At 34.2% G+C, this 22,856-nt stretch overlaps 2 protein-coding genes across 3 annotated transcripts in view; one reads left to right on the top strand and one right to left on the bottom strand.

Annotated features, from left to right (window-relative positions):
- Window positions 1-3,254: 3,254 nt before the first annotated feature.
- Window positions 3,255-5,590, top strand: LOC128203616 (L-rhamnose-binding lectin ELEL-1-like). 2 transcript variants are annotated; one of them, XM_052905106.1, is made up of 3 exons: window positions 3,255-3,404; window positions 4,262-4,458; window positions 5,040-5,590. In XM_052905106.1, the coding sequence occupies exons 1-3, from the start codon at window positions 3,347-3,349 to the stop codon at window positions 5,133-5,135; spliced, it is 351 nt and encodes a 116-aa protein (XP_052761066.1). In that variant the 5' UTR covers window positions 3,255-3,346; the 3' UTR covers window positions 5,136-5,590. The 2 variants fall into 2 exon arrangements, with proteins under 2 accessions (XP_052761066.1, XP_052761065.1); XM_052905105.1 differs by lacking the exon at window positions 3,255-3,404 and adding an exon at window positions 3,955-4,059.
- A 3,042-nt stretch (window positions 5,591-8,632) lies between these two features.
- The window catches only part of LOC128245662 (L-rhamnose-binding lectin ELEL-1-like), a 53,189-nt gene continuing 38,965 nt past the window's right edge, over window positions 8,633-22,856 (bottom strand). Inside the window, exons 2-3 of the mRNA XM_052963875.1 lie at window positions 9,496-9,692; window positions 8,633-8,942 (exon numbers count right to left, since the gene is read on the bottom strand). Coding sequence (XP_052819835.1) covers window positions 8,847-8,942; window positions 9,496-9,692 — 293 coding nt within the window. The 3' untranslated portion in view covers window positions 8,633-8,846. The remainder of the gene's footprint in view (window positions 8,943-9,495; window positions 9,693-22,856) is intronic.

Genomic DNA, 22,856 nt, shown 5'->3' on the forward strand with positions numbered 1-22,856 from the left:
TCTACATGATATTCTTTCACGTAAATGTCTAGATATATATATTGTTTTCAAACTGAAAATAAAATAGGATTTAAGACAACACTTCTAACTAATCTATATGTCAGAGCACTTGTATGAAATAAATATTCGAACAACAATGATAAACTTGTTGAACATGTTCTGTATATAGTTTGAAAAAATGAGTTTTTCATAGTTTTTCACACCATCCTGCGATGGTACTCGGGCATCAGATTGAGATGATAATGAAGCATAATTAGCGGTTGTTAAATGGAACTAGGGTGAACTGACCACGCCTTAGTTTCGCCATATGTATTGCCCGCTACAGGGTGCTTCAACGACCTATGTGGAAGTCTAAAAATAGACGAGAGGAACAAAATATGCAGACAACGACTCCAGCAGACAGTCAAAATTATTCCTTTTTTTTGCGAAGAAGATAAAATGAGGACAATAACAGTTTAGTTAAAACATTATATATTTTACAACGATTGTGAAGAAAGCTATGATTGCTTTTACTAAGTCACTCTCGTTGGCACGATGTTGCGCGAGAGTGTGGTCTTGTGTTGTGAGGCAAACCGGAGTACCCGGAGAAAACCCACTTGTCTGGCTTGGTGATCATTAACCAAGCTCACATGCGCCCAGGCCGGGAATCGAACACGGGTCGCCATGGTGAGAAGCGAGTGCGCTAACCACTGCGCTAACCGGACAATAACAGTTTGTCGTCATCATCATTCCGAAATATGTTTTGTTGACTTCGGGTAAAAGTCGAAATAAGGTCATATAACCATCAAACGTAGGTATCATGAAAATCCAAGATGATAACAACAGTGTTTAATGTTCTTATAAGATTGATGAAAAGTATAAGGTATAATGCAAGCCAAAATAATAGTTTGTTGTGCAAACTGTACTAATCTGAAATATTATCAAGTATACTGATACCTTTGGTGCAATCAGAGCTTATCAGTTTGGTGCAAACTGTTATCATATATTTGGTGAATCCGGTGTATAATGCGTATGCCAGATAAAAAGCTTTGAATGGTACCAAATGCATTTACGTTTTTTCAAATTAACATTGTGTACAAAGGATACAGTTCAAAATATTTTAATGCAGTCTAATGAGTTGTTTCAACCACAAGCTTGTAATATGCTCCGTTTAAACAGTTTGTGAATAAAAGTTATTATTTCAGCAGTGGGTATATTTCAACGAAGTGCATAAGTACTCATTACCGCATATCACACCGTGATGCATTATATAAACCTTTCCTATTTAAACGGCTTAAGTTTTAGAAATGCTGTGAATAAACCCAAACGTTAGGTTCGTCGACAGTTTTCCTTAATTCACCTTTTATTCAGGTATCTACGAACTTCATATGAAAGTCTTCGGACACTTTCATACAATTTCTTAGTTACAAACATCAATGTAGTGAGAAATAACAAATATTTGACGAATATTTATTTAATCTCGACTGATTTGCTGTTAATTGTATTCATTTGCATTTATGATTTGGAACATGTGTTGTTTATTTTATTTTGATTGAGTTGAAATTTAAGTATAACGAATTTGCTTCATGAACACAGCTGTTTATTGAAACCTAAATACAGTAGCCCTTTATTCCTAGTGTAATTTGCAGATGAAATCTGCATCTACGAATGCGATGGTGACATTGACAATTTCAACTGCGTAATTACATGATTACACATAAAAGCACAATTGAATCTACAGGGACCAGCCCAGTAGTTTACAATTTAACCAAATTTCTCTTGAAATAACAAGAATCAAGGCCAAACGTATATCAATCAACAGGCACATCGCAACATGACAACAAATACTAACAATATAAAAATACATTTTGGGGTATTGCCAGTGAAATCTAAGTAAGAACCCACGCTACTAAATAAGCAGGCGTAATCATACCTCGACGTATTTCTAAATATAAAACTGCATCGTAATTATGCCTCATCCCCCTTCGAAACGAAGCTTAGCTTATTTTGCAAAATAATACTGTTACCTTTTTAATTTTTAAAAAAGGCGCAGCAAAACTTGCTGTTTGTTTCAGGCTTCACAAGTTCACGACTCTAGTGATAGTCATTACCCTATGACTTTTGTGCTCTTACCGTTTTCCGACCTGCCTCGACCTTTATGTCATTCACTGACATCTGACTTATTTTATTTCGACCTTCTCCTGACCTATCTGACAAAGTTTTTTTTATAATCGTTTCTTTCCTGACCTATCCCGACCGAAATCAGTCATGTGTTGTTAAATTCTTTAAACGGTATCTTTTTGGTAGATTCGTGCTTCTTAATGACGCCTCAATTTTTATTTATATAACGACAAAATTCGTGTTTATCAAGACCAATGTGCGGTTTGAAGCAGACGATGATATTTAGATACAACTGAACTAAACAACAATAATAACACAATCAAATAAACTCCGAACTACCTAACCTATATGTTGTGTTAACAGTAATTTCGGAAACAAACACCTGAATAGTTTTGGCTGATACTGTTATACGGTACGTACTTTTTATAACAAACACGCGGTATTAAGCTACTACGTATGAATTTTCTGTATAAATAAACTGCACTCAAGACAGCATTTTAGTGTAATAAACATTTATACTTCAGAAGTATTTTTGGTTTTATCTACAGATGATATCGTGGAACAACTAAATTTAAATAAGCCTAACCACAAATTAAATTGATTCAATTTGTCAAATAAAATATGACATGTTTTGCAAGGTGTTATTTTAATAAGTAAAGCGAACAGAAAGATCCGCTTGAAATCAAGCAAATTGATGTTAACGTATAGCGATGTTAAAGTTACTCGCTTACAAATTATAAGAATACCGGCACTCAAGTTTATAAAAGTTGTCTTAATTAAGTCGATTACATTATTGTATTCGAATATTAAACAGCAACAGACACATACTTAATTTAACAGACGTTTAATCAAATGAGGCTGCATATCAGACAAATTTCAAACTGCTAAATATGTATTATTTTGGGAAAAAGAAGAATGCTCGTATGCTTATTCTAGTATGTACGAACGGTCTGTATGTTCCTTAAACTTCCAATGACAATTTACCATTGTTTCAAGGACTTATTTCAGAATACACACAAAAGGAATGTTTTCACAATATCAGAGCCTGTAAAACGTGAATGAGTCTCTTTAACGTTAGCGGAAAGATAACAAATGTTTATTCTTAGAAGTGTTTTTAAGCATATAAATAAACACTAACGCAGAAGTGTCCGGGTTTGCCACTATAAATATAAGAAGGCTTTCAACTAATCCAAACAACACAAGACGATTTCAAGTAGTAGAAAACATTTTTTTTAAAAGTTAAAAAATGTACACAGTTGCTGTATTTCTGTTTGCCGTATGTGCAGTTCTAGCTGTGAGCTCAGGTATGTTTTAACGCATAAATAAATTTTATTTGATATTTAATTTGCTTGTTGGTCACATTTAAACGCAGTAATATATTATGCATTCATTTTTAACGTGATCTAATGTATGCTTTATTAATCATTCTTAGTGTTGCCTAGTTTACTTTGACCTCAGTTTCATGTGAATACTAATTGCTGTATTTACATTTTTTGCAATGTGCAAGTATGTTATTAATCACAAAGGCTAAACTCGAGTTGATAATCATTGCCACTTCTGTCTTAATATATCTGCATGACACCTTTATTATGCAAGCTTACTATAATGTGTTCGAGATTTAATTACAAAATACCGTATGTGACTGATAAAAACGCAGAACAAAACATAACAAAACAAAACAAAAACAGAACAGAACAGGGCAGAAAGATCTATGTTTCGAGTGTAATACACACAATACGCGATGTATTATAATGCACTAGTGTTATATGTTTTAACACTGACGTCGGTTTGCCCTACTTATATAGCGACAAACGTTTAACCGATAAAATGATGATGAACGTATGATGAGGGAACTATTATCGTACGCTCGTTGCCATTTAATATACACGTTTATGAATCTAAGCTCATATCTTGCCTTAAATCGATTTGACATTAGTTTTATATTTGTATGCAAATCATGTAAGTTCCTTTATACATTTTACATTGTACACGGTTACGTGTTCGATTTTCATCAAGGATACCTTTTATGACCTTTAAAATTAACCAATACTGGATTCTAATTTTAAGCGTGTGCAGATTGATCTATATCAGCTTTCGTCTGTCTTCACATTTGAGCTAGTATAAATAAAAAATAACAAATATTTTTTGCTTACCACATTAGTTTCGGAAGATGCGATTTTATGCGAGGGTTCGAAAGGTTACATCCAGTGTCCTCCTGGCCAGAAGATAGCAGTTTATAACGCTTACTACGGAAGAACACACAATGGAAGTATCTGTCCCCATGCCGTCACTTCCGACCAGAATTGCCGCGCATCTGGCTCCTTCAACAAAATCAAGAATGCTTGCCACAATGAACAGGTACATGTATATTTGTTTAAAACCATATCTTTGAAAGTAACCAAAGCGGGCAGGTTGATAGAAGCAAACTCCGGACAGCCAGTTAACTATGACGATTCATTCTCAAGTAAGCTCTCTGGTGGTCAAAAACCCCGGATAGGCATTTACCTGAAATGAAATATTCTCAAATTTGCTTCTGGTTGTAACTAGCCCCGGGCTGTCATTAACCTGAGACGGATCATTTTCAAATACGCATTCAGGTAGTAACTAACTCCGGTTAGGGGCTGCCATATTTTCCACCTCAACACGTCCACATTCCCACGCATTCAGAATTTGATAAAACTGAATTTTACAAAATCGAACATGGATGTGAGCGATTTAAATTTTGTTCACATCCTATTAAGGATATAAAATTAACAATACAGTTCGCAAAACGTGGGTCATCATGACGTTGCACTAAGGTTTTGTTATAGGATAAACGACATAATATAGTCACAAACTTGTGCGGAGTAAAACAAGATTGACTTTTTTTAAACTGGTGATAGATTTGTAGTACAACCTTTCAAACATTACATCGTTAATACGTTTGTTTCTATCAACAGCGATGCTACTTGGCGGCAAATAATGGAGTGTATGGAGATCCTTGCCGTGGAACGTACAAATACATTGAAGTGAAGTTCTCATGTGTGCAGGCATAAAACAGCTGGATGATGATATATGTAAACAATGTGTTGTATCAGTGAGTCATCATGATATAAACAATGCTAAAACTGATATACCAATAAAAATGTCACTTTGCCTTCTATGAAGACGACGACAGAATTGCCACGAGATATAAAAAATGGTATTTAACATAACGTGTGTTTTTTATGTATATTCTCCTGATCTAATAATTCTCGGGTGGGGGGGGGGCTATTGGCTTTAATTCGCACCCGCATTCATTATTCAATTTATGCATTTCTATGATTTGTTATAAGTGAATGTTTAGAAAAAAATTAAATTGTTTTGTTCGTATTGCCTTAAACAGGAGTTAAGAAAATACCTTTATTATGCAACATGTCAGGGTACTTTCATGCAATCCATCTTCCAACCATAATGTTAAATTGGTTAAACATGTTCTGTTTATAATTGAAATAAATAATTCAAATCAGTAGAGTATAATTGTGTTCGTTTTGCCGTACTGTATAGACAGAGACAAACTTATTTTTTTCCATACGAAACAAAAACAATGATTGCACTAGTAGTCAACCTAACATATATGAATACCTTTACATTTAATGTTGAATATTGAAATACAGAGGCACAACTTTATTTTCATACCCTAAAATAGAGATGCACCTCAAAATTCACTTCCCAATTTGCAATCAGTATGACCAATCGAATTCCGTCTTGAAATTTGGATGTACGGACATTTTAATAATAACTTCGATTAAGGATCCGCAGTTAGATATCCTAAGTGACAAAATAGTAACACGGACATGTATATGTCCGTGATGCTACTAAGTTATAGAAATCTTATATAGTTATCTTATTGATAAACAAGGCAGGCTGGCTCGTGCGCATCGAGCGAACCTTCGTTTAAAAATAAACGAAAGTTTACTTAATATCTACTTACTGACTAAGAATGTAAACTACATTGTGATTGACCGATGATACGAGTCAACGCTTAATCTGGAACTAGTATGTAACTACTCAAATTAATTGAACGTAATACTTGAAAAAGTCGGAATATTTGTAAGCTTATTGGATCTATTTTTACAACTTTCTAGACTTTCTGGAATAAAAAGGCAAGAAAGAAATATGCCAAACAAAGACTCAAGCATACGGCGTTCAGACATTAGTATGCCTTTTTACGAAGAACATAATATGAGCGCAATAACAGTTTGTCTTCATGACTAGTGATGGGGAATCGATGCTCAATATCTTCGCGTAAAGGTGAAGCTCAAAACATTGTCATATAATCATTATTACGTATGTATCATGACGAATCAAGGTGATACTCGTCATTCAATATCCATGTAACTTAAGAAACATAATTACTAATCCAAATATACTCCTCACAAGTTTGATCTAAGAATATGTTAACTATTTTTATAAGATCGACGAGAATTGCTAGGTTTGGTGCGAACAAACATGATAAATGTCTTGCAAATTGTACTTATCTGATAAATACAAGCTGTACTCATACCTGTGGTGAAATCGAAGCTTGGCATTTTTGTGCAGACTATTATAATAATATTTGGTGAATCTGGTGAATAATGCGGATGCCAGATAAAGAGCTTGGAATGTTACGAACTGTATATACATTTTTAAATAATCATTGAATACAAAGTATGCAGCAAAAATGTTTAGATGCATTTTTATGATACTTTTCAACCACAAGCGTGTTCAATAAGGTTCTGTTTAAACAATTTATGCATAATATTGACGACACCAAATCACTCCAGCAGTTAGTATATATTTGAACGACGTTCATGATTTACTCATTATCGCATATCACAACATGGTCCATTGTAAGCACCGCTCTAATTTTAACAGCCTTTAGATATATCAAATGCTCAATAAACACCAAACGTTAGATTCTGCGAAAACTATCATTGATTAACGCTTTATTCCGGTATCTACGACGTTAAAATGGAAGAGTTCGGACCCTTTCATAGAACTCTTAGTGCCACACATCAATTTAGTGAAAAAATCCTAATTTTTGAAGAATTCTTTTTTAATCTCGTCTGATTTTTTGTTAAATTTATTTCATTTTTGATTAATGCTTGTTATTGTTTGTTTATTTTATTTTGATTTATGTTAATAAAGTTAATATTACCAATTTGCTTCATGGATACAGCTGTTTATTGAAACCTTAATATAGTATGCCTTTTATGACTGGTTTACCTTTACGGGTGAAAATCTGCATCATTGAAAGAGACATTCAACCTTTTCAACTGCGAATTGACATGATTACATATAGTTTACAGGGACAAGTCCAGTAGTTTAAAATTTAACCAAAATCCTCTTTAACGTAACAAGGATCAAGGCCACACATATATAAAACAACAGACGCAACACAACATGGCTGTCGGAAAAATGATGTTGCCGGGCTGTCCATTGGTAAACAAAGCTGCCCGCGCAACATTCATCTTCCTGTGAAGTGTTTTCAGATTTTCATTCAAATATGGTTTTATATGCGATTTGAATTTTTCTCTAGGGATATCAATAATGTAAAGCTATCAAGTGACTTTTGATACAAAACTATGGTCGGGATCGGGAAATGCATAGCTCATATACTATGTAATTCGTAGAATCGAGAAATGAAATAATTTGCCACAAGTATATGTATTAAATTCTAACATTTACTCAGGGAGCAATTGATTAATTGTACCATTTCTTATGAAATATTTGCTCTGAATAGCCAGTTCTCTGAAAGCCCTGAATGTTATTCGTTTCCAAGAAGTGGCTTAAATAACTTGCGCTGGACATGACTCCTTTGGCATTCCAAGTGGGTAAATTAAATGATTTTGGAATGACCATGTATGACTGTTTTTGAGCGTGTCGACCTAGTCAACTTATACGGCGGAAAAAGGATTATAGCCCTTGTCATTATCGCAATCGCTTTGACTTGCATAATTACTATGCCCATGATCAGACCTGAACTGACTGATCGGACGCGTGTCCGTAATTAACCTTTTGTCTTTTAGGTTTAAATCATGGTCTGCTTTACGGTTTCTAAAGCTATCAATTGACATCCATGGACGGCAGGTTATGCCGCGGGCCCAAAACTATGCATCTTCTATCAGCATATTGGCATTTCCGTCGTCTTCGACGCTGACTCGAACCACAGTGGTTCGTCTTTGTCTATTTCGAAGTATTGTTACCTTTTTTATTTTGGGCCTTTATTTCCGACGAACGTTGCAATTTTGTTTTCAGTAATATTGGGCCTAAATCCTCTGACATACAAGCGTTTGTTACGCTTGGGCACATATTGACTAATTGTATACGGAACTTGAAATCATAGCATACAACATTTAGAACTTAACGTGGCTACACGTTTTAAGTTAAAATTAAAACATGGACATATCAGTACTCCTCTAAATGAGTAAACACATACTTCTTATGATGTCGATTTCAATTGGCTAAATATCCATACTTTGTATATAAGCAATTAAAAATACACATGCAGACTAAACATTTCTGTCTCGGAATAAACTTAAATAATGACAGTTTTAAATTCTATTTTATTGTTTCAAAATTGTGATAGAGTCAATGCAATACTATATTGACATTGTTGTATAAACTCCAGGTGGAAGAGAAGATGCAAAACACCTGATCTTCTAACACCTCGAGACTAGTCTTTTGTCATTTTCCTTCTATTTGAGGTTATTTCATATCTTCATTGGTATATATGTTCGGTTGTTCTATGCATTCTGACAGGTGAACACCATCTCAATGTATTTGTACGTTCCAACGCAGGGATCTCCAAACACTCCGTTGTTTGCTGTCAAGCTGCATGACTGATGAATGATAAAACACATTTGCAATTGAAAACTATTATGTCACAAATGTGAACAACTAGTCAAACCTGTACTACTCCACAGAGGTTTAATTGTAAATTATGTATTTCATCGCATGACAAAATGAATCCCATATTGAAACACTGGATCATCTTTTCCGGGATTACCCGAAAATTCAACCACTATGGAATAGACTAAATCAATTCTTAAAAGATTATCATAACATTAAAATATTATCTGCTTAAGAATAGTTAGCAATGGAAAACACAAAACGATTACTAATTTCTTAATTCAGCTGATGGAATTCTACATCTTTGGTTCAAAGTAAAGAAAATCAACGCTTCAATTTACTCAGTACAGAGAATACATGGTAATTAGACATGATTTAGAGAAGGAAATTGCCAGGCAGTTGAATGGCTGTCCGGAGTAAGTTGCCATCAGACTGCCATTTTAGATACTACCAAATTGCACACAAGAGAGTGATACGTCCTATATTAATTGCGTACTCAATTAATCATCGAGGTAATATCGATAAGGCTTTAAAATAACTCACCTGTTGATTGTGACAAGATGTCTTGATTTTGGCTTCGGAGCCAGAGGCTTTGCAATTCTGGTTGGATGTAGCAGAATGGTAGCAGATAGAGTTGCCGTGTGTTCTTCCGTAGTAGGCGTTTAACACATTCATTTTCTTGCCTGCGGCACACGTTATGGGACCACTCGATCCCTCGCAGATAAACACATGTCTCTTGGCTGATGAGGTGTGCAAAAAAAGTTTCGTTAATACAAATTATTTACACTCAATTGTGAATATGGCTGAAATGTCATATGAGTCATTCTATTTAGAAATGGTGTCTTTAAGAGAGGACATAGCTTTTTTGTGAAAGCATGGTTTTCCCAGCGACCAAGGTAAATGCTTCTTTTCCCACTTCAGTTAAGTAAACAATAAAAAAGTATTCGAATGTATGTTTACGCACAGGAATAGTTTTGTATTTGACCATTGGCAATGTACGGATTTCCTGCATGGCCAAATATTTAGATCTACTAATTTGATGTGGGAGAAAATAAAAAAGAAAGTCATGGCAGCTCTACATCGATGACAATAAGTATCTTCAATGGCCAAGAGTGAAAGATAGGTTCATTCCGACCCGAGCGTAGGGTGTTTTGCGGAAACGAGGTTTACCGAGGGTTGGAATGAAACTATCTTACACGAGCGGCCATGGTAGATCCCACCTCAGATAATCAAAATTAAGTAAAATGTATTTTTTGCTGGAACTCTTTTGTGCGAAGTAAAAATAAATGCGTATGGATATGTGATAATTCGATGCTTTCATGGATATGAGCGTAGTGATTCGGATCATGTTAATAGTCAAATCGGTCTTTAAATAGTTCTGAGGAGAGTGAAGCATTAATTCTTGAATATTTTTATGGAGTCATTTGAAGCGAGAAATAATTAATTAGCATTCTAAATATGCCACAAGACAAGGTTTCTATGATGCTACAGACGACAGTCTTTAACAAGGGAGGTAATTACAATGTGATGACCATTAAAAAGGAGTTCCATACGGGTATCTTTGCTCGTGAGCAAGGTTAGAATTTCTAGCATGATTACATTTTTGGATCTACTTATCTGAGGTGGGAGAAATGTTTTTCTTTTATTTTTATACATTTATATTTTATCACCGGAACCCTTAATACACTGTCCTTCGAAATTTGTAATATGTGCAAGGTGGTTTTGCTTGATTTATTTATTTTAAAAGCGATGCCATGCTTTTTTAATCGCCGTTTACCATTGCATTCATTTGAAATGACAATAGGATCACACATGAGTTTCAATTTAATACAAAGTAAATATCAAAAGAGGTCTATGTATATGCGTTTACCCTGTGTCATTTAACAGGGTTTCTGTTTAAACATATGTCTACTGAGCTTGTTTCTGTAGCTTTTCATATAAATATTGTAGGCAACGAATGTAAACTTATCTTAATCGCATGATACATTCATCACCAGATGATGTTCCTTTTCTGTTACACGTTTGTCTTTCTATAAGTTGGTCAAACTGACCTCAATGTTAAATTAAATTCAACTAGTGCATCATTATACATCGCAACTTGCCAACAGTTGTATATACACTCGAAACAATAAACGTTCTGCTCAGAAACTGTTCTTTTTATTATCAGTTCTGAGTTGGGACTAAATTAAAATATTTGAACACATTTAAGTAAGTAAAAAGAAAAATATGTGCACGTCCTTACTCAGCAGAGCCTCCAATTCTCTGACGTTTGCATAATAAAGGTGACATGCGTCTTTTAAAAATGAAATGGCATCAAACAGAATATTGAAAAAATCGACGGTGTCATAGATCGCATTCTTGATCGACAACTTCCATGTCTATTGCATAACCAATGACAGCAATCCGTATTTACTTAAATGTTTTACACAAACAATTGATTTATCTATACATGTCTTACTCTCAAATCAGCAGTTTTACAATTGATACAATTGTTTTATTTTAGCGAAAAGGATGATAAAATCTCGAAAAGAGTGATTCTTATGAAGAATGCCATATGCAATTTGAACGAAAGTTGCAGAAAACACGGTATTTCTACCTAAGTAGACGGCGGTTGATCACTGTAAATCATTAAGGACCCACCAGTCATTTAATATGTTTGTATTTTCAGCTATTAAATACACTATTACAATCTTGTTATCCGTAATTAACAATTTTTTATAAATGCATTATTAAATTAGTAGTGAACGATTATTAATCAAAATTTATGTTTGTTTTACATGTGTTTGTTTTTATTTAATACGACTTTTACTTAAATATTCATTTTTTTATAATATTTATCAAAAAAATAAAAAGGTTTGTCCCGTTTCTTCTAAGAAATTCGATTCTCTTTGAAGATTTGATCCGTTACATTCGGAGCTCCTCGGCCATTTTCATCGAAAACAACATCGGATGTATATGGACGGTTTACAATGTCAGAAATCGTATCTTTTTAAATCCGATGCAAGTAGATCGCGTAGTTATTTAATTAAGCAGTTAAACTCTAGGACATCTTTATTATGTTTGCATTAAAACACTTTGCTCAAAATTTTACGAACTTCTTCTGCTTATGTACCGGCATACATCCGAGGTTGAGCTCCGAATGGATCCGTTACTTTTTACAAAATCCATGGTGCATCAGGCCAGAAGATAGTCAAGTTCTGGTCCAGTCAAAACAATAATCTCTGAGATATTTATATACTTTTTACTCCCAGTATTCATTTATTCGACTGAATAAAAAACTATAAATTATGCGTATCACTCAGACTTAAACAAAAAATCAATCAAATACTTTAAAGTTAAAGAGACTACTTCAAATTGGATAGGGACTCACATTTTGAAAGCATTTATTTTATGTATACTGAAAAACAATCCTCATATCAATTGTACTTTGTCATTAGAAGGTTAGATGAAATAAATACTTTTTATACATAGTTTAATAATAGCAAGAAAATAACACATATTAAGCTTTTTAAAATTTGCAGATATTGAGCATTCTTTCTATGTAAGAGCGTTACATGTTTTATGCTTTCCAGTGGTTAAACGAGATTGATCAGTGAAATAAAATTGATATGTCAATGTTTGAAACAGTGAGAAAATCAAATCGATATTTTTCACTGTTTTGAAATTGAATCACCGTACGCGTTGACGTTTGATTTTGAATTAAGAGAGGGATTTAATTTAAGAACATTGATATATATAGAAAGGTTATTTTACTGTTTGAATCATTGAAATATCATTGGTATTTCACTGATGAATCTCTTAAAACAACCGGAAGGCATATGATATTAGATATATTTCAATAACAAAAATTGTTATTATCGACGGACGCCAGTATAGAAAATAGGCCCGGCGTTCACTGAACATGTGCGCGCGGAAACTGCTTTTGCTGTACCGAAACATAAGGTAAACAATAAGGAACTCGTTATGACTACAGATTTATTGAATTTAATTTTGAAAGATGGCATTAAACTCGAACGGCTAATGTTATTGGCGGGAGACGTGGTGTTTGAATAACTGTCGGCCCTATCAAGTCCAAGTGTCACCATTATAGACCGTTCCAAGCGCCACTATAAAGACGCACCGTATTGTACACTGAACACAGCAACAGACAGACTCTGGAAACAGCGGTACTGAACTGCCAAGGCGCATTTAATAGTTTAAGTATTGACTTTATGTAGATCGCCACCGCGCCTTTCCGGGAATAAACATGGCATGCTTTGTAACTAAACATATTTTTAATTATTATGTAAAGGGGGTAGGCATGGTAGGTATTTGAGAAAACAAATGTACGGTCTACTTTCTCGAAACTCGTAGAAGAAAAGGGGAAGTTACAAGGTGAACGCTGACGTCATCGGATAGATTCTAGAGTGATAGACTGGTTACATGTATAAGTATACACTGGTATCGTATATGGAACTGTGAGCCGCGATAAAGCTGGTTACAATAAGTTGCAACCAAAATAAATTAAGTCTCTGTCTGATGTTGTTTATAGATGGAATATACTAATACAAGTAACTTAATCAAGAACCTTTTAAAAACTTGGTCGCTAGTAAAATTATATTTTTTGAGCGAGTCCATTTAAAATCCCTTCAATGTTTATCAAAGGATAGGGAAATGTCTAACGTATTCCACTTTTGCTACGCTTTCCTACGCTTTACTTGATGTATCGCATTCTAGTTGTTTACTTAAAATACCATAAAACAGGTAATTTGTCATTTTGTTTCCAAATATAATCCGTTTTGGCACAGCTGTTTTTACGTAAACTTTGTGTTTCACTTAAGTGAACTAATTTAAAATGCTAAAGAATACATTAAGAGCTGAATGAACTTCATTACGATTACATGTTTAGTTTCTTAAATTAGCATTTGTAACATTCACATAGAGTAGTTCTTTACTGTGTTTATACGATCAGTATTTGCGCCCGGGATTTTTGGTTTGGACTCGTTTAAATGACAATTAAGAAAACTGAATACTTTAAATAATCAAACCAATAGTATGTTATTAAGAAAAAACATGAAAACAAAAACATACTACTATTGTACAGAAATATGAAATATGTTGTCAATATGTATTTATGGAATACTACTTTTTAGTATTAGTGATATAGAGGATATTTGTTTATTTAAGTGTAAGATCGTATTTTATTTCACGAGTGTCATAGAATAACATATTTTCACGAGTGGCTACTCCTTAAAATATAGTTTTTCTATGGTCAAGAGTGAAATTAAGTTACGAACTTACACTGAAATTAACAGAAAAAATCTGTTTCTTTTATGCTTATTTTCGGAGATTTATCATTATTTTAATCTATTATTTTAATTGCCCCTTTTTGACAAGGGTGTTAATACGCCGCTACCCTAGGGACTTCCCTTACGCAAATTCTATATATAAAATAGCAAATGACGTAGCTGTCAATTTTCTATTTCCTGTTTGTTGAGAAAAAGTTCTCTGATATTCTTTTTAATAGTTAATTATTCACTTGTTTTGTAATAAAGTGCAGTAATTTTATGAACAGTTAGCAATGAAGTTTAATTAGTGCATTTATGAAAACACTTTTAATTTAAGCAAGGCATGAATACATAACCAAATTACGTAAGGTCGAAGGTGTTACCAATACCATTGCGGATAATCATTGGACATAAAACGTTTTTCTTAGTTTTATAGTGTGTCAAATGATACATTGATGTTCGTAATCTTACTGTCAGAGATCAGTCTGTTTCGCTTGAAGACAGGTCGATTTCCAGGTAATAAGAACCGCGCTAATTTGTTAACAAATTTTGAGGCGTGGGTGGGGTAAAAAATATAAATCTGTAAATTGTTGTGTGAATTTTCCGAGAAGTTCGTATGACGTATAACAACGGCAAACAGTTCAAAATACATTTTAACGATGATATAACATTCAATTTATGTTCGAACAGTTGTTTTCGTTTGTAATATGTTTGATATGAAAGCAAATGATCGAACATTCAGCTTCAAGATCAAGAAAATACTCATTTTTCTAATAAACGGTAAGTTGTCAATTTCCAAATATATCTTTATTTAAACTTATGTAACATTTCTAAATTTTTAAATATTTTTTGCCAACATTTTCTGGTTCAACGTGAAGTGTTTTGTTTTGATCAAGGGAAGTAACTACAATGGATTTTAAAAGTAGTTCTGAAAGTTGATATGTTCACTCCTTATTTTACAGTGAAAATAGCAAATCGATATTTTTACTGTTGTTATTTCACTGATAAAACTCCATATTTAATCGAAAAGCATGAAAGAAATAGATATCTCAAAACATTTTTCGGGAAACTTACATACAACATGTTCGTCAAAAAATATTGTTAGGCTGTTCGAAAGCTTGATTAGTTGAACCTGTTCACGATTTCTTAACGGGAATATTTATAAGTAAAATAAGATTATATTAAAATGTTTTAATAATGACATTGAATACAAATAAGTAAACACACCCAATTTGCAAATTAATTCCATGGGCAATTACTGTTGATGTAAACGCATCAGTAATATAGAACAAATAAAGTAAAGGAAAACAGATCCCTTCCTTATCACCATGACTTTTGACGTCGTTGTTAAGTACCTAATATCTTAACAGCATATCTCAATAGTTAAAGTGCATGCCGGAATAAATTGGGTCTAAACTGCAATACAGAGTTATCTGTAGCATCCCATTTTATAAACACACCAATCAAATCTTGTATTCTTATTTATCTTGAAAATAGAAAAAAAATGTATATTTAAATTAATTGAATTCATCATTTCACATCCTGCAGTCCATTTTCGTATGCAAGGGCGAAAACTTCAACATCTTCAGTTCACAGCTCAAACAGTAACTACCTCCAATTAAATGCCATTGTTCCTTTTGGTAAATGCCATTATTTGTGTTTTCCAAATATTTTAGCAACATCTACTTACTATTTGTTTTATTTGGAGTTTCATTTAAGTAGTTTTATTTATTTTAATTGGACACCTAGGTTCTTATATTATGATAAATTTCCTTTTCGAGAGAAATGCTTTCCCAGGCAGGATGGATTTGTAACCAGTAGTGTGCTAGTGTGAATGTTTGCCAGGTTTGTATGTTCCGTTAAGTATGATTGAGTGTCATGACGTTACAGAAAGAAACATAAATCTTGTCGAGTAGTAAACATTTTTTTCTAACAAATTAGTTGTATTTACATTCTTTGCTCAATGCATAAAATCATTTGTTTCCCTTCTCTGCTTTATAACGTTTGACTTGCTTCTCCATTAATATTAAAATTATACTTCGACAAAAACATAATTACTACTCAGCTGGCCAGTTAAGGTTATTTATCCCTTAAATTTATTATATATCTATTTTACATGTCGTTTTGTTATTGTGTTTTTATGTACTTTTGTATTTTGTAATTGTATATTTATGTCATTGTAATGTTCTCAAGATAATCTTTGTTTTAATAGGTTTTGAATGTACTGAGATTAATATCGAACCAGAGAAGGCTTATATAGGTATATCCCCACAAAGTTACATGTACATTCATATATCATAAAAATGCCCTCTTACTCACAAAGATTTACCATAATTAATGGAAATAATGTTAGAAATAAAAATTGGTATACCAAGAAGAATAAAAAATAATAATATTGTCCTTAAATGTATTCTTTAGTAATGAGTTAAAGGTTAACCACTCAAAATGATGATTGTTATACATATGAATGTATTGATTTTAAATATGAGTGTCCCTTGATGTCTTAAAAAATAAAGTTACATGTTGACATTTTAGTGTATATCTTATGTCAATCTTGAATGTCAATGCTAAGAAAACATCTTTCTCAAGATATAACATTGATAATATGTTAAAAAGATCATACATTAATTTGTACTTTCTCTTTCAATTTTATTTTCCATAGGTGTCCATTGGGTAAAAGAAATCTCCAAGAAGAGCCCAAAGAGTTTCAAAAATGCTTAAATTTATATCGGCTGAGCTGTTTGAAATTATAAAGCTTAAATAACCTAGGCGTAATTGTAAAATGAATCCAAAATATTGCGTTTTATGAGGAAAAAAACATTCTGTAAAAAACAATACATACGTAGGTGTTATTGTGTTTAGTTATATTAATGTTATCAAATGAAAAGAAATCCATATGTGAAAACTGTATGCCTTAGTTTCAGTCAGCCTAGATTAAAAGTAGTTTAATATTAGTTATTTGGTCTATTACTGACCCACTACTGAAAATGGGTGGGGGGGTCTGTGAAATTTTTGTCTCGCCCCCTATAAACTTCACAGACCCCCGATTTTTTACGTAGTGAGTCAGTAACAGACCAAATAACTGATTTATTTCTTCGACCACATATTCTATTTATGTTGATATAGAATGATTGTTTGGATATACTGTGTCTGGTGTTATAAAAGGTTTATGTTGATATACTACGTGTATTGGTATCGATCATTATTGATGGTAAGGATGATTTTATTTTTTATAATCATAATTCTTTCCATTAATATGTGAAGAAGTTTACCACATCCCTGTAAAACTGTTGACTGTAACTTTAAAACTGTATGGTATATAGCAATGTTTTTTTTTCAAATCAAATAAACATATTAAGGACTGAACTACGCTTGGAATGATTTCTAAAAAACGTATTTGGTGTCTAAAACATCCCATTAGGCTCATGAGAAATTTAATTGCTCCAGTGGTAGGAGTTAGACAACACAATTTGCATTTTTTTACACGCCTGTGTAATACCGCCACACTCCGATATGTCAAAACATTGAAATAATTTAATTCTTTTAGTGTTAAACATTTCTGTAAGAACGGACGGCGCTATGTTTCACTGTCGATTGGACAAAACAATTGACATGTTTCCTTTGCTTTATTTCGCTGTGAATACCTGTGGTCCCTGAACAAAAGGGAATATTTATTTTGAACAAACACTGAGAGTTTAGTATTTCATCATTTCAAACTGCAAAGGCCGATAGTCGCATAGCTAATGGTCATGCACGCTATATCCAGATGCCGCCTTCTCAGGGGTTCTTTGGCTCTTGTGGTAAGACTTGTATGTCAATTTTCCCTTCTTCCGTATACTAAGGCCACACAAAATTAATGTTTAGTTCCTCGGATTTTTGTCAAAACAAATTGGAGCGAGCGAGCGAAAAAAAACACTTTTTTGTCAGTTTTCATAAAAACCGAAGCGAGCGAAGAGCGAAAATATATTTTTCCTTATATTCAATATAAATCAGAAAGATTGTTCAAAATAATTGCCCTTAAACCCATTTTAATGCCATCTTGAACTGAACCTCTAATGGACATTGGGAAAATGTCGGAATTTATACTATTTATTCATCCGTGTTTAGTACAAACATTATATGGATAATTCTAATTTCTTATATAATTAAAACATACTTAATATAACGATCATTCATAATAATAAATAACCCTGCTTTTAGTAAAAAGTTTGAAACGACTTATATAAATCTACCTAAATCAGTTTAACATCATATGCAACTGTATTTAGACATAACTTAGGATTGATTTGTAAAAAATGATCACTTACACTGGCATCATCAAACATCAGACTCCATATAACATGGACTAATTTTTGTTTTTATTATCACACGAAATGCAATGACATGTGCTTATTAAAACAAAAAGAACAAGGGTATTTTTCAGAGTACTTTTTTTGGTTATTTAGATGTTTTTATGCACCAGCCAATTGTATATGCCCCCCCCCCCCCTAAGTCCGGAATAGCGGGGACTTTGTCTTCCTGTCTCTCAAAACCCGGGTAAAATACCCGACCTGCAGGGACACACTGCTGGTAAAATCCCTGCCAAATGGCCCCGCAACCACGAATACCTATGAGAGGCCCATTCCCGACTATTTTCAATATGAAGACAAAACCACATTCACTAGGAACTGCGGGGCCACCTGAAAGGTAAAAACACAGCCCATTGCTTCTACTGTCCCCGGTATAACCCTGGAACAAGGGCGAGGGGTGGGCGGGGCAGTGGTTACAATTGACAAGTGCATTACAATCCCGGATTATGCTGCAAATAAAAACAAAATATAAGGTGATAAACTTAGGCTTACTTATGTTGAGGTATATCAAGACCAGTGTTTATATCGCTATTTGCGACAAGATATTTGTTCAAAACTGTTGTTTTGTCAGAATTTGATCAAAAATGAGCTTGATACATCAATTTGGACCAAACAATGACTCATGTTCCAGCATCGTCGTAACGAGGTAAAATTTTGGTCCCTTGTATTATGACTTGAATGAAATAGTACTAAGTTGATCATTTAGATTTCCATTCAAAACGAGTCACTAATTACGCAATATAATCGATACCAGTCTCAGATACACATGCTTTATTGCATAATGATTGCTTTAAATAATGATCCCTTAGTGCATTCATGAGACGATCAACAATGACTTCTAGCATACTCAAAATATATTTTTTGTTAAAAATAAGATTTAATTTCCAAACTTCGAGCCACATTGTTTATACCGGAAGCCGACATTTATTGAAACCCATGCTAAACCGATCGATATACAGTATAAAAACACTACGCATCGGTAACTTCCCTTAACAAAAACACGAAAACTAGCGTAGAAAAATTATACTTGATTATTTTTAGCCTTTTAATAAATTATTACCTGAAAAAAATCTGCTTGGCGATCAAAATGGAGGTGCGGGCGCACAAAAAAATAAAACTATTTTTTTACATTTTCAAAAAAATAGGAGCGGTAAATCTGCGGAACGAAATATCAATTTGGTGTGGCCATATGATGACTTGTCGGCCAATAATCATGTAGCCACCAAACCCGTGATGACTAGTCGGTCTATATTCATGTAGCCACCAAACCCGTGATGACTAGTCGGTCAATAATGATGTAGCCACCAAACCCGTGATGACTAGTCGGTCAATATTCATGTAGCCACCAAACCCGTGATGACTAGTCGGTCAATAATCATGTAGCCACCAAACCCGTGATGACTAGTCGGTCAATATTCATGTAGTCACCAAACCCGTGATGACTAGTCGGTCAATAATCATGTAGCCACCAAACCCGTGATGACTAGTCGGTCAATATTCATGTAGCCACCAAACCCGTGATGACTAGTCGGTCAATAATCATGTAGCCACCAAACCCGTGATGACTAGTCGGTCAATATTCATGTAGCCACCAAACCCGTGAAAACTAGTCAGTCAATATTCATGTAGCCACCAAACCCGTGAAAACTAGTCGGTCAATAATCATGTAGCCACCAAACCCGTGATGACTAGTCGGTCAATATCCTTGTGACCACCATGCCTGTGCAGTCTTGTGGTTTAATATCATATGGTTCTCCGTATCCATGGTGATTTGTTAGTAAATTTCCTTGACCCAATATTATTGGTGATTTTCGGTAAATATCCACTTTGTGTCATTGCTCGTGATATTATATCGCCTCGGACCCAATACATATGGTGACTGGTCGGACAATATCACCTAGGCCCCCATACACTTTGAGGTCGGTTGGTCAATATCGCCTAGGCCCTCATACACGCGTAGTCTGGTTGGTCAATATCGCCTAGGCTCACATACACGCGTAGACTGGTTGGTCAATATCGCCCATGCTCCCATACACGCGTATACTGGTTGATCAATATCGCCTAGGCCTCCATACCCGCGTAGACTGGTTAGTTTATATCGCCTAGGTCTCAATACATGCGTAGACTGGGTGGTCAATATCGCCTAGGCCCACATACACGCGTAGACTGATTGGTCGATATCGCCTAGGCCCCCGTACACGTGTGTACTGGTTGTTCAATGTCACCTAGGCCCCAATACATACGGTGACTGGTTGTCATTATCGCCTAGGCCCCAATACATGTGGTGACTGGTCGGTCAAGTTGCCTAGGTCCCAATACATGTAGTGATTGGTCGGTCAATGTCAGCTAGGCCCCAATACATTTGGTGACTGGTCGGTCAATGTCACCTTGGTCCCAATACATGAGGTGACTGGTCGGTCAATATCGCCTGGGTCCAACTACATGTGTTGACTGGTCAGTCAATGTCGTCCTGGTACCAATACATGTGGTGACTGGTCAGTCAATGTAACCTAGGCCCCAATACATGTGGTGACTGGTTGGTCATTATCGCTTAGGTCCCAATAAATGTGGTAAATGGTCGGTCAATGTCACCTAGACCCCAATACATGTGGTGACTGTTCTGTCAATGTCACCTTGGCCCCAATACATGTAGTGACTGGTCGGTTACTGTCACCTTAGCTCCAATAAATGTGGTGACTGTTCGGTCAATATCGCTAAGCCGTCATACCCTTAATGATAACTTGTTGGTCAATATTCTCTAAGCTCCGAAACCCTTCATGACTTGCAGTAAATATTCCTTTGTCCATGCCAACATTTCATACATGTACAATAATTTTATTAAACATATGACTTTTGTTCACATAGCCTTTACTTGTCCCTACCAACATGTAATCTTAACAATACAAAATATATTTACCCGAATGAGTATAATGAAACAGTTTGAATTGTTATTTTTGCATTTACAGTAACATTTTTTAGTTGTTGGGAATATTTAAATTAAGAACTGAATTGTAATTATCACTCTTACTAACATTGAAATATCAAATTTTAACAAATTTACACAAAAAAAGATGTTAATTTTTGTTTTATTCACTAAATCAGCATTTTTTTTATCAATTTGTTGTAGTTACAAGATTGACATCTCCTCTGGGTCATTGTGTTTAGTGTTTCGTGCAGTAATGTCGTATGGCGTACATCTCTTACGGCAAGAGAATGTTAAGAGTTTAAAATGCATATTCAACGTTTTATCGTTTATTATTATGACTTTTGGACAGTAGTATACATCGTCCACCCTTTGGATGAAAAGCAAATGAGTTATCCGGATTTTGTTCATCCGAAACTAAATCAGCAGTATCAACATCCGGTATAATTTTGGCTTGTATTTTGGAGAAACTCGATTGATTTCTAGCAAATTTGGTCTACCACTATATCGTCGCTTCTTATAGTTCGGTATGTTCCAATCTAAATAGGCATTTGCACCCTTAACATCTCAGATATTAATAAATAAAAGACAAAAGACAGAAAGGATAAAAATACCTTACATTTTGTTTGTCAATGTCATGTCATTAGTCATTCTCATCACCGATGAATTGCAGAACAGAACGAACACTATCGCCCATTCGTATTGTGGCTTTTTGCATGTGTGTTAAATTCTCATATTTGATAATAAATGAAACAATAAAGTTTTTCCCACCCCTTATTCTGCCACAGTTATGCACCAGTCAATTGTTACCACGGGAGCAGGACTTTTCAACCCCAAGACTTTTCAACACCTCCTCAAAACGAAGACTTTTCAACCCTTAGACTTTTCAACCCCTATTTTAAAGACTTTTCAACCCCTACCTGTGTAGACTTTTCAACCCCAGTTGAAATATTTTAATAGCCATATTGAAGACTTTTAAACCATTATTATTTTCTTTGTCAGCCAGGTGTTGTCTTTTTCATTGTTTTTTTTGCAAGAAACTTAACAAATTGTTATTGAAATACATTTAAAGATTTTTTGTCTTATTTGTTACACTTTTCTCCAAAGTATTGGATAATATTTACACAAAAGCTTTGCATTGATTTACTCATAACTTGATGGCGGCAAATGATACCTTCGATTAAATATATCAGTAATTTATTTATATTAAATTTGAATAACTATAATATATATTACTCAAGATGTGGTCTAGCTGACATCCAGCCATTAGTTGCAATACCTCACATGATGATGTGCATATGTATTCAATAGAGTAAAGGTCAACAGTTAATGGGTATATTCGTGTTTTTTCAATATGCTATAATA

The sequence above is a fragment of the Mya arenaria genome, chromosome 9, assembly GCF_026914265.1.
Source record: "Mya arenaria isolate MELC-2E11 chromosome 9, ASM2691426v1".
Classification (NCBI taxonomy): domain Eukaryota; kingdom Metazoa; phylum Mollusca; class Bivalvia; order Myida; family Myidae; genus Mya; species Mya arenaria.

Excerpts from the sequence above, each read along its gene's own strand:
- LOC128203616 (XM_052905105.1), top strand. The coding sequence starts at position 3,993 with ATGAATCTAAGCTCATATCTTGCCTTAAATCGATTTGACATTAGTTTT. Across the intron at positions 4,060-4,261 it reads TATATTTGTATGCAAATCAT|TTTCGGAAGATGCGATTTTA; the intron begins GTAAGTTCCTTT and ends TTACCACATTAG. Across the intron at positions 4,459-5,039 it reads ATGCTTGCCACAATGAACAG|CGATGCTACTTGGCGGCAAA; the intron begins GTACATGTATAT and ends TTCTATCAACAG.